The 12,811-nt window shown below is 46.6% G+C and overlaps 1 protein-coding gene across 1 annotated transcript in view; it reads left to right on the forward strand.

Annotated features, from left to right (window-relative positions):
* Positions 1-12,811, forward strand: part of DGKB (diacylglycerol kinase beta) — an 804,956-nt gene that overhangs the window by 186,234 nt on the left and 605,911 nt on the right. Inside the window, exon 3 of the mRNA XM_073629524.1 lies at positions 193-427. Within this exon, the coding sequence (XP_073485625.1) occupies positions 349-427 (79 nt within the window). The 5' untranslated portion in view covers positions 193-348. The remainder of the gene's footprint in view (positions 1-192; positions 428-12,811) is intronic.

Here is a 12,811-nt window from a genome sequence, read left to right on the forward strand (position 1 = left end):
TCTGTATTTAATCTAAATTGAAATGCATTGGTCATTAAATATTGTTTTCTTAGAAAAAAATAAAAATGTATATGATTAGCTGGATTTGCTGAGTCCTCCTATAGCAGCTCCCGGGTGGGGGGTGAATATGACTGGACAGATAACGCTGAAAAAAATCCTCCAATATTTAATTGTATTTCTTTGTCTTTTCAGAGTTTTAAACGCACAATGACTTCATAGAGGATTTCATCTCTATAATTATCCCTTCACCGCGGACTGAAGACTCTCGGGGGGGATTGGGAGAAAATTATATCAATTATTGCTTCCTTCCGACTGTCACACTCATCCGCTCGGCAGCCTGGAGCCTGTATGACCATAATGACGAACCAGGAAAAGTGGGTCAATCTCAGCCCTGCAGAATTCGCTCAACTTCAAAAGTATGCAGAATGTAAGTATCGTTGGCTTTTGAATATTTTAATCTTCACACTTAATTTCCAAGTAGCAGCAGGGGGGGAACGATCGGCAAACATCTGCAGAAAGGGAAGTGACACCTACGGGGCTTGTTCATGGAATCTGTGGCCTTCTATCCTTATCTGGTATTAGAAGAGTTGGTTGCAGAGGACAGAGAGGTCCATCACAACACCCATACCTGGGTTCAGGGGCGTTGCTAGGTCTACAAAAGATCTGGGGCTAGAGCCCATAGCAGCGTAGTAAAGAAAGTCATATGCTTGGGCGGCATACACATGTATATACAGTAATATACATGTGTGTGTCTATATATCCCCAGAGAGCCCCCCACTTACATCAGGGTCCCCAGAGAGCCCCCCTTACATCAGAGTCCCCAGAGAGCCTCCCCCTTGCATCAGGGTCCCCAGAGAGCCTCCCCCTTACATCAGGGTCCCCAGAGAGCCTCCCCCTTACATCAGGGTCCCCAGAGAGCCTCCCCCTTGCATCAGGGTCCCCAGAGAGCCTCCCCCTTACATCAGGGTCCCCAGAGAGCCTCCACCCTGCATCAGGGTCCCCAGAGAGCCTCCCCCTTGCATCAGGGTCCCCAGAGAGCCTCCACCCTGCATCAGGGTCCCCAGAGAGCCTCCACCCTGCATCAGGGTCCCCAGAGAGCCTCCCCCTTGCATCAGGGTCCCCAGAGAGCCTCCACCCTGCATCAGGGTCCCCAGAGAGCCTCCACCCTGCATCAGGGTCCCCAGAGAGCCCCACTTACATCAGGGTCCCCAGAGAGCCTCCCCTGACATCAGAGTCCCCAGAGAGCCTCTCCCTTGCATCAGGGTCCACAGAGAGCCTCCACCCTTGCATGAGGGTCCCCAGAGAGCCTCCACCCTGCATCTGGGTCCCCAGAGAGCCTCCCCTCCCCTTGGGGACCCCTGCAGAGACTCGGGGCTATAGACCCAAAAGCCACCCCCTAGCGATGCCACTGCCTGGGTTCACCTCTAAAGCTCATGTTCAGTCTGATTATATTTTGCCTTCCCTAGTTCCTGCACCCCCCCCAACATGAAAATCAGTGGTGGCTGGTGCTCAATTTTCTTGGGGGGGGGGCGGTCCGTGGCTCCCCCCCCCCCCACATCTCCTCCCGAATTCCAGCGGTTGCTTCTCCTCCAGGCCAATCAGGACTTAGGACTCGCAGCCAAAAAAAAATTGTTTTGTTTCGTTATTTACATAAATTTGTTTAGTTAAAGTGGAGGTCCGCCCTGAAAAAAAGAATTGCACAAAAATATACCTAAAAAAATGGAGGAAAAGAGAAAAAAACTATTTTTTTACTTACGTGAAATGGCTGTTGCTAGGTAGTCTTCCTAATCTGCCTCTTCCTCCTCCGCGGTGATGTTGCCTCTTCTCCTCCCCGCGTTGTCTTCTGGGGAATGGGGCGCGGTGTGTTATGGGAACTGTGTGTGTCCCACAACACATCACGTCCTATTCACAAAGCGCTGCGAGACTCGCGCATGCGCAGTAGGAAACGGGCAGTGAAGCCGTAGGGCTTCACTGCCTGTTTCCCTTAGTTAGGATGGCTGTGCCAGGACCCGAGAGCCGAGGGACAGGGCGGCCTCGGGCGGCCGACATCGCAGGCTCCCAGGACAGGTAAGTACTTATTTAAAGTCAGCAGCTACAGTGTTTGTAGCTGCTGACTTTTAAATTTATTTTTTTTACGGCCGGAATCCCGCTTTAAATTAGTTTCATTCGTTTAATTTGTTTTCATTTCGTTTTGTTTATTTGTTTATGTGTTTTTTCGTTTATTCGGTTTATTCATTTTCGAATTGATTCAAATTTTTCGATTTCGGATCGATTCGAAAAGTTTTCAATTTCAAAACGTTTTCGAATTTGAATAGTCCTTGAAATCAAATCATTTTCCAATCTCCAAAGAGAATGAAATAGAACAGAAAATAAAGGAATAGAATAGAAAGAAAAAAAAAAAGGAAAACTATTCATATTCAAAAAGTTTTTGAATTTGAAAACTATTCGACTTCGAAAAGTATTTTGAAAATTATTCCGTCCAAATTTTTTTTTCATTGTTTTGTTATTTTGGATTGGTTTAAATTTGGTATTATTCTAATTCAGAAATTCAGATACATCCAAATTTCCAAAAAACGAATTCGAAAAATTTTCAATTTCAAAACGTTTTCGAATTTGAATGGTTTTTGAAATCGAATAGTTTTCCAATTTCCAAAGAGAATAAAATAGAATAGAAAGAAAAAAAAATTGGAAAACTTAAAAAAGTTTTTGAATTCGAATTTGAAAACTATTCGAATTCGAAAAGTATTCGAAAACGATTCCGTCCAAATAGTTTTTTTCGTTGTTTTGGATTGGTTTAAATTCGATACTATTCTAATTCAGAAATTTAGATTCATCCGAATTTCCAGAAAACGAAAATTGGTCAGAATTTTAATTCGGAATGAAACGAACCACACATGTCTATAGAATATTAATTCACTAATGTCACACAACAGGGGGACTCCAGGCGCAGTACTCTGCGCCCTGAGCCCATCCCTTTTTTTAAGCCAATTAGACCCCTTTCACACTGGGGCGGTTTGCAGGCGTTATTGCGCTAAAAATACCGCCTGCAAACCGACCCAAAACAGCCGCTGCTGTTTGTTCAGTGTGAAAGCCCGAGGGCTTTCACACTGAAGCGGTGCGCTGACAGGAGAAGAAAAAAACTCCTGTCAGCCGCATCCTTGGAGCGGGGAAGGAGCGGTGTATTCACCGCTCCTAAACCGCTCCTGCCCATTGAAATCAATGGGGCAGCGCGGCTATACCGCGGCAATACCGCGGCTATAGCCGCGCTATACGAGCGGTTTTAACCCTTTTTCGGCCGCCAGCGGGGGTTAAAACCGCACCGCTAGCGGCCGAATACCGCTGGTAAAGCAGCGCTAAAAATAGCGCTGTTTTACCGCCGACACCCCCTACCGCCCCAGTGTGAAAGGGGCCTTAGAGCCTCAGGCTCTAATCACGTGGTTTAAAAAACAAAACAAAAACCCTATTGGAATCCATGTGTCCGGCACCCTGCATGTAGATCAGCGGCTGGTTGCATGGATTGGGGGGAGGGGGGGGGGCAGCACCCCTGCATGAGCGGCCGCCACTGCTTTCCATATTTATTTAGATTCAATGGCATCATGATTGAGCCTCTGACTGTGCTTCCTGATGTTTAACCCCTTCCCAGCCGGCGTCATTAGTACAGTGACAGTGCATATTGTTAGCACGGATCACTGTATTAGTGTCACTGGTTCCTAAAAAAAAGTGTCAAACGTGTCTGTTAGTGTCCAATTGTCCGCCGGAATATCACTGTCAAACCTGTCTGTTAGTGTCCAATTGTCCGCTGGAATATCGCAGTCCCGCTAAAAGTTGCTGATCGCCGCCATTACTAGTAAGAAAAAAAATACCCCATAGTTTGTAGACGCTATAACTTTTGCACAAACCAATTAATATACACTTATTTGGGTTTTTGTTTACCAAAAATATGTAGCAGAATACAAATTGGCCTAAATTGATGAAGAAATTCGATTTTTTTAAAGTTTTTTTTATTGGATGTGTTTTATAATAAAAAAAGTAAAAGTATTGTTTTGTTTTGTTTTTTTCAAAATTGTCATCTTTTTTTTTTTGTTCTTTAAAGCCCCAACAATAAAAAAACGCAGAGGTGATCAAATACCACCAAAAAAAAGCTCTATTTATGGGGGAAAAAAATGACATACATTTTTTTGCGATACAGCACTGCGTTACTTTAACTGACAATTGCGTGGTCATGCGACGCTGTACCCAAATTCAATGTAAGTAACTTTTTTCCCATAAATAGAACTTTCTTTCTGTGGTGTTTGATCACCTCTGCGTTTTTTGGGTTTTTTTGCACTAAAAAGGAGCAGCGGATGATGCTTGAATAAAGATGGCTCCATCCTTCTGGGCAGAAAAGCACATGAAGGCATTGTCAGGGATGTACTGTGATCTCTGTTAGAGGAACAATTCATTCTGATTGGCTGCTGCATTTTGGAATCTCTCCTTGGCTACATCCTCTTACACACACATACACTATATTACCAAAAGTATTGGGACACCTGCCTTTACAGGCACATGAACTTTAACCACTTAAGGACCGAGCCTCTTTCTGAGATTTGTTGTTAAAAACTGTTTTTTTTTTTACTAGGAATTTACTTAGAACCCCCAAATATTATACATTTTTTTTCTAACACCCTAGAGAATAAAATGGCGATCGTTACAATACTTTCTGTCATACTGTATTTGCGCAGCGGTCTTACAAGCGCACTTTCTTTGAATTAAAAAATAAGATAACAGTAAAGTTACCCCAATTTTTTTTTCTATTGTGAAAGATAATGTTACGCTGAGTAAATTGATACCCAACATGTCACGCTTCGAAATTGCACCCGCACGTGGGATGGCGACAAACTTTTACCCTTAAAAATCTCCAAAGGCGATGTTTAAAAAATTCTACAGGTTGCATGTTTTGAGTTACAGAGGAGATCTAGGGCTAGAATTATTGCTCTCGCTCTACTTCACATGTGTGGTTTGACCACCGTTTTCATATGCGGGTGCTGCTCACGTATGCGTTCGCTTCTGCACACGAGCTCGGCGGGACGGGGCGCGTTTCAAATTTTTTTTTTCTTATTTATTTTACCTTTTATTTTTTTATTTTTACACTGTTTTTTTTTTTTTAAAAATGGTGTCACTTTTATTCCTATTATAAGGAATGTAAACATCCCTTGTAATAGAAAAAAAAGCATGACAGGACCTCTTAAATATGAGATCTGGGGTCAAAAAGACCTCAGATCTCATATTTACACTAAAATGCAATTAAAAAATAAAATAAAATGTCATTTAAAAAAATAAAAAATAAATAAAGGTTACTTTAAGAGCTATGGGCGGAAGTGACGTTTTGACGTGGCTTTCGCCCTGCAATGGTATAGAGATGGGTGGGGGCCATCTTCCCCTCACTCGTCTCCATACCAAACCAGGGAGAGGACCCGATCGTCTCCGCCACTACCGATGGCTCCGGTAAGCCGCAGAGGGGACCGGAGAGCGGCGGGAGGGGGTGAGCCCTCTCTTGCCCCGATAAAAGTGATCTCGTGGCGAATCCGCCACAGAGACCACTATTATCGGAAACCGGACCGCTCACTGAAGAAGAGGATACCAAGGTTATGGTAGCTGGCTGCTGCTATTACAACGATATTCCTCTTTAAAGTGCCGACGTATATCGGCGTGAGCCGGTACGGAAGTGGTTAATGGCATCCCAGTCTTAGTCCGTAGGGTTCAATATTGAGTTGGCCCCGCCCTTTGCAGCTATAACAGCTTCAACTCTTCTGGGAAGGCCGTCCACAAGGTTTAGGAGTGTGTCTATGGGAATGTTTGACCATTCTTCCAGAAGAGCATTTGTGAGGTCAGGCACTGATGTTGGACATGGATGAGCGAGCTTGGGGTGGAGGAACTTGACTGGCCTGCACAGAGTCCTGACCTCAACCCGATAGAACACTTTTGGGATGAATTAGAGCGGAGACTGCGAGCCAGGCCTTCTCGTCCAACATCAGGCCTGACCTCACAAATGCGCTTCTGGAAGCATGGACAAACATTCCCATAGACACACTCCTAAACCTTGTGGACGGCCTTCCCAGAAGAGTTGAAGCTGTTATAGCTGTAAAGGGTGGGCCAACTCAATATTGAACTCTACGGACTAAGACTGGGATGTCATTAAAGTTCATGTGCGTGTAAAGGCAGGCGTCACAATACTTTTGGTAACATAGTGTATAATAGGCATTGTCGGAAATCACGTCTCTCAGAGAATTCTGTTTTGCTGAAATAGGGAAGACTTTTATGACAGAATTTATGATATAGAAGTCATCATCATTTGAATGAGAAGACGGCGTTTTATCCCCGAGCTAAACATGAAATCCGAAGAGATCTTGAAATAGACTTAGGCAAAAGTCCTGCAGGGTTTGAAGCCGCACTTCTGAAATATGAAACAAATCCTGAAAATAAACGTGTTCGGAAATAAACTCACAATTTGGGGAAATACTCAACTTTGCCCTAGGAGGTTACAGAAGTCACACCATGAATAATGGAGGGGTGCCTTAATAAAGGGGCTGCCTCCGACGATTTACTAATGGGACTTTATAAGCTGCAGCAAGTCAGATAGAGCCCGCCTCATTTCCTGGCTGGAGAACATCCAGCATCATCTAACGCCTTCCTCCTCAGCCTGTCCCTGGCCCGCCACTTTCATTCATTGGATTTCAGTTCTTTCAAACATGGAGGCTCAGCATCACATGTGGGCATTACCTAGGGTGGTCTGTGTGCAAATACAGTCTGCCTTGGGACGCCCACCCATTTTGATATTTGCATAACTCCTCCCAAGAGGTAGACCAATGCTTGTATCTGAGCTGAGGACTCTTGAGAGGAGTACTGTCACGAGGGCCATGTACCTGAGGTGAGACCCAAGTAGTGGGGAGGCCTCCCTTGCACCTCGGGTCCTTGAAGCCTCTGGAGATGGAGACAGAGATTGGTGGACACCAAGTGGCACGGGTGCCAGGGGTGCGGAGCACCGTGCAAGCCTTAGTCCGAGATCCGAGCCGAGGTCAAGTCCAGTTTGGCAACGAAGTATAAAAGGGTTAATCAGAAGAAGAATGGTTGAGATCCAAGCCGGGGTCGGTTCCAATCTGGCAGCTGAGTACAAAAGGGACAAAGAAGTAGAATGGTCAAGGTACAAATCCGAGGTCAAAGGCAAGCAGCAATCAAGAGTAGTCAAACAGGTTTCCAGGTCACAACAAGTTCAGACAGATCACACGCTAGCACAGGAACAAGGGGGGACTGAAGATAATCCAGCAATTTGGCAATGTCTGGGCTGGGCTTATATAGGGAAGTTTGAGGTCACTTCCTGTGCGCCTCCTGGGCATTTCCCGTCTTTTTCTATCAGGTTGAGGTCACTTCCTGTGCGCCTCCTGGGCATTTCCCGTCTTTTTCCATCAGGTTGAGGTCACTTCCTGTGCGCCTTATGGGCATTTCCTGTCTTTTTCCATCAGGTTGAGGTCACTTCCTGTGCGCCTTATGGGCATTTCCCGTCTTTTTCCATCAGGTTGAGGTCACTTCCTGTGAGCCTTATGGGCATTTTCCAGCCTTTTTCCATCAGGTCTTCTGCGCAAGTGCAGGTTGGCGCACTGAGGCGTCTTTGGAGAATGCTCAGTTGGCACAGATTTCCTCTTGCTGTTTTTTTTGTAATGTAGAGATTAGTTGGCAGCTGGTGGTTGAGGAGTGGGTTGGTAGGAAGCATGATTTTATCCCATAATGGGATTTACCAGTTCTTTTTTGTCTGAGGATGGGAAAAAGCATGTTTACTTAGATCTCCCGGTTAGGGATGAGCTTCGTGTTCGAGTCGAACCCATGTTCGACTCGAACATCGGCTGTTCGATCGTTCGCCGAATTGCGAACGTTATGGGCCGTTCGCGCTAAATTCGTGTGGCGCGTCACGGCCCATAATTCACTGCGGCATCGCAGTGCATTGCTGGCTGATGATTGGCCAAGCATGCACTATGACCCGCATGCTTGGCCAATCACAGCGCCGTCAGTAGAGAGAGCTGTAATTGGCCAAAGCCAGGGTGGCTTTGGCCAATTATGGCTCAGGGGATTTAGTACACACCCCACACTATATAAGGCCGCCTGCACGGCGGCCCTGTGTAGTGTGTGTTCCGGTGTGCTGAGAGATAGAGAGAGAGAGAGACAGTGTCATTTGATTTGAGTTAGATAGATTAGGCAGAACAGTCAGTCAGTTAGCTGCACTTACAGTGTATTGTGTATATATATGCATCCCAGGTGTTGCATATATATATATACACTGTATTCAGTTTAGCTAGATCCGTTCCTGTTATCTTCTATCTAGACTATTTACATTTAATGCAGTGCGTCCTGCTCACAGTGTTCAGCTAGATCCGTTCCTGTTATCTTCTAGACTATTTACATTTAGTGCAGTGCGTCCTGCTCACAGTGTTCAGCTAGATCCGTTCCTGTTATCTTCTAGACTATTTACATTTAGTGCAGTGCGTCCTGCTCACAGTGTTCAGCTAGATCCGTTCCTGTTAAATTCCTACTGACAGGCAGGCTTGTCTGGTTACAGTATATAAAGCTACCTGAAGAAAATTACAGGTGTTCTATTTGATCCTATTAGTACCACGGTCAGGCAGCTAGACTATTTACATTTAGTACAGTGCGTCCTGCTCACAGTGTTCAGCTAGATCCGTTCCTGTTATCTTCCTACTGACAGGCAGGCTTGTCTGGTTACAGTATATAAAGCTACCTGAAGAAAATTACAGGTGTTCTATTTGATCCTATTAGTACCACGGTCAGGCAGCTAGACTATTTACATTTAGTACAGTGCGTCCTGCTCACAGTGTTCAGCTAGATCCGTTCCTGTTATCTTCCTACTGACAGGCAGGCTTGTCTGGTTACAGTATATAAAGCTACTTGAAGAAAATTACAGGTGTTCTATTTGATCCTATTAGTACCACGGTCAGGCAGCTAGACTATTTACATTTAGTACAGTGCGTCCTGCTCACAGTGTTCAGCTAGATCCGTTCCTGTTATCTTCCTACTGACAGGCAGGCTTGTCTGGTTACAGTATATAAAGCTACCTGAAGAAAATTACAGGTGTTCTATTTGATCCTATTAGTACCACGGTCAGGCAGCTAGACTATTTACATTTAGTACAGTGCGTCCTGCTCACAGTGTTCAGCTAGATCCGTTCCTGTTATCTTCCTACTGACAGGCAGGCTTGTCTGGTTACAGTATATAAAGCTACCTGAAGAAAATTACAGGTGTTCTATTTGATCCTATTAGTACCACGGTCAGGCAGCTAGACTATTTACATTTAGTACAGTGCGTCCTGCTCACAGTGTACAGCTAGATCCGTTCCTGTTATCTTCCTACTGACAGGCAGGCTTGTCTGGTTACAGTATATAAAGCTACCTGAAGAAAATTACAGGTGTTCTATTTGATCCTATTAGTACCACGGTCAGGCAGCTAGACTATTTACATTTAGTACAGTGCGTCCTGCTCACAGTGTTCAGCTAGATCCGTTCCTGTTATCTTCCTACTGACAGGCAGGCTTGTCTGGTTACAGTATATAAAGCTACTTGAAGAAAATTACAGGTGTTCTATTTGATCCTATTAGTACCACGGTCAGGCAGCTAGACTATTTACATTTAGTACAGTGCGTCCTGCTCACAGTGTTCAGCTAGATCCGTTCCTGTTATCTTCCTACTGACAGGCAGGCTTGTCTGGTTACAGTATATAAAGCTACCTGAAGAAAATTACAGGTGTTCTATTTGATCCTATTAGTACCACGGTCAGGCAGCTAGACTATTTACATTTAGTACAGTGCGTCCTGCTCACAGTGTTCAGCTAGATCCGTTCCTGTTATCTTCCTACTGACAGGCAGGCTTGTCTGGTTACAGTATATAAAGCTACCTGAAGAAAATTACAGGTGTTCTATTTGATCCTATTAGTACCACGGTCAGGCAGCTAGACTATTTACATTTAGTACAGTGCGTCCTGCTCACAGTGTACAGCTAGATCCGTTCCTGTTATCTTCCTACTGACAGGCAGGCTTGTCTGGTTACAGTATATAAAGCTACCTGAAGAAAATTACAGGTGTTCTATTTGATCCTATTAGTACCACGGTCAGGCAGCTAGACTATTTACATTTAGTACAGTGCGTCCTGCTCACAGTGTTCAGCTAGATCCGTTCCTGTTATCTTCCTACTGACAGGCAGGCTTGTCTGGTTACAGTATATAAAGCTACCTGAAGAAAATTACAGGTGTTCTATTTGATCCTATTAGTACCACGGTCGGGCAGCTAGACTATTTACATTTAGTACAGTGCGTCCTGCTCACAGTGTTCAGCTAGATCCGTTCCTGTTATCTTCCTACTGACAGGCAGGCTTGTCTGGTTACAGTATATAAAGCTACCTGAAGAAAATTACAGGTGTTCTATTTGATCCTATTAGTACCACGGTCAGGCAGCTAGACTATTTACATTTAGTACAGTGCGTCCTGCTCACAGTGTTCAGCTAGATCCGTTCCTGTTATCTTCCTACTGACAGGCAGGCTTGTCTGGTTACAGTATATAAAGCTACTTGAAGAAAATTACAGGTGTTCTATCCCAGCTTAGTGCAGCTACAGGCCATTAGTATGTCTGGAAGGCCAAGAAGGAGAGGCAGACAGTCACAAGCCAATAAGAGAGGGCAAGCAGGCTCTGTGTCTAGTGCTGGTCGTGGAGACGGTGCATCCTCATCAGCACGTGGCCATGGGACACGCTTGGCCTTTTTTTCGGCAGCTGGCCGCGTTGAGCCGCAACATGCGGAAGACTTGGTCGAGTGGATGACCAAGCCGTCCTCATCCTCCTCATCCTCTCTCACCCATGCCCAGGGTGCTTTGTCTGGCAAAGCAGCGGCCTCTTCCCTCAGCTCAATGTCATCAGTGACTCCTTCCCTAGCTCCACCATGTCCTCATGAGGATTCCCTCGAACTGTTTGACCACAGTGTTGGGTACATGCTCCAGGAGGATGCCCAGCGTTTGGAAGGCTCTGATGACGATACTGAGCTCGATGAAGGCAGTAACATGAGCACGGACAGAGGGGGTGCCCAAGAAGGACAGCAATCTGGCAGTCATGCTCCCCCTGCTGCAGCATACTGCCAGGTTTGCTCCAGTGATGAGGAGGGAGGGGATGATGAGGTCACTGACTCAACGTGGGTGCCTGATAGGAGAGAGGAGGAGGAGGAGGAGGAGGAGGAGGAGGAGGAGGCGGCGGCACATCACCAACGAGGCAGGATGCCCTCCAGGGGCCAGCCTAAGGGCAGCACATTGACTGCATCACACCCCAAAGCTCCACATGTGCAGGGCGCTGCAGTCTCTGCGCGTTATTCAAAAAGTTCTTTGGTGTGGGCCTTTTTTGAGACGAGTGCATCAGATCGCACCGCTGCTATTTGCAACATATGTCTCAAGCGTATCTCGCGTGGCCAAAACATCTCCCGCTTGGGTACCACATGCTTGACCAGACATATGTTGACCTGCCATGCAGTTCGTTGGCAAGCGTATCTAAAAGACCCACACCAAAGAACAAAGAGGATCTCTCCTTGCTCCTCATCAGCTGAGATTTCCAACCCCACTAGACCTTCAGTCCTCTCTGAGACCTGCAGTGAGAGGAATGAAGGTGTAGAATTAGGTGTGTCACAGCCAAGTACTTGTGGGCAATCTGCTTTTGGTACACCGACGTCAGATTGTACCAGGCAAATTTCCCTGCCCCAGCTGCTGCACCGCCGAAAGAAGTTTGCTCCCAGCCATCCACATGCCCAGCGGTTGAATGCTAGCTTGGCAAAATTGCTAGCACTTCAACTGCTGCCTTTTCAGTTGGTAGACTCTGCCCCCTTCCGTGAGTTTGTGGAATGTGCGGTTCCTCAGTGGCAGGTACCCAAACGCCACTTTTTCTCACGGAAGGCGATTCCGGCTCTCTACCGGCATGTGGAAGGCAATGTCCATGCCTCGCTGGACAGGGCGGTCAGCGGTAAGGTGCATATTACCGCTGACTCATGGTCCAGCAGGCATGGACAGGGACGTTACCTAAGTTTCACGGCGCATTGGGTGACTCTGCTGGCAGCTGGGAAGGATGCAGGACAAGGTGCAGTAGTGTTGGAGGTTGTTCCGCCACCACGCCTCCAAAATGCTGATTGTGACACACCTCTCTCCTCCACCCCCTCCTCTTCTTCTTCCTCCATGGCCTCTTCCTCGGAACCAGCGGTGCTCCGTAGGCGTTCAAGGGGCTACGCAAGTACGCAGGCCAAAAGATGCCATGCGGTGCTTGAGCTGGTGTGCTTGGGGGACAGGAGCCACACTGGGGCAGAGGTTTTGTCAGCTCTGCAGGGGCAGGTTCAGAGGTGGTTGACGCCACGCCAACTTAAGGCAGGAATGGTGGTTTGCGACAATGGCACCAACCTCCTCTCTGCCCTCCGACAGGGACAAATGACCCATGTGCCCTGTTTGGCTCACGTCCTTAACTTGGTGGTGCAGCGGTTCTTGGGCAGGTACCCGGGCTTACAGGATGTCCTGAGGCAGGCCAGGAAAGTCTGTGTGCATTTCCGCCGGTCATATAATGCCAGTGCTCGGCTGACGGACCTCCAAAAGGAGTTTAACCTGCCCAAGAACCGCCTAATCTGTGACATGCCCACCAGGTGGAACTCAACGTTGGCCATGCTGCAGCGGCTGCACACGCAGCAGAGGGCCATCAATGAGTACCTGTGCGACTATGGCACCAGGACAGGGTCAGGGGAGCTTGGTTTTTTTTCCC

Source organism: Aquarana catesbeiana, linkage group LG05 (genome assembly GCF_042186555.1).
Source record: "Aquarana catesbeiana isolate 2022-GZ linkage group LG05, ASM4218655v1, whole genome shotgun sequence".
NCBI lineage: Eukaryota > Metazoa > Chordata > Amphibia > Anura > Ranidae > Aquarana > Aquarana catesbeiana.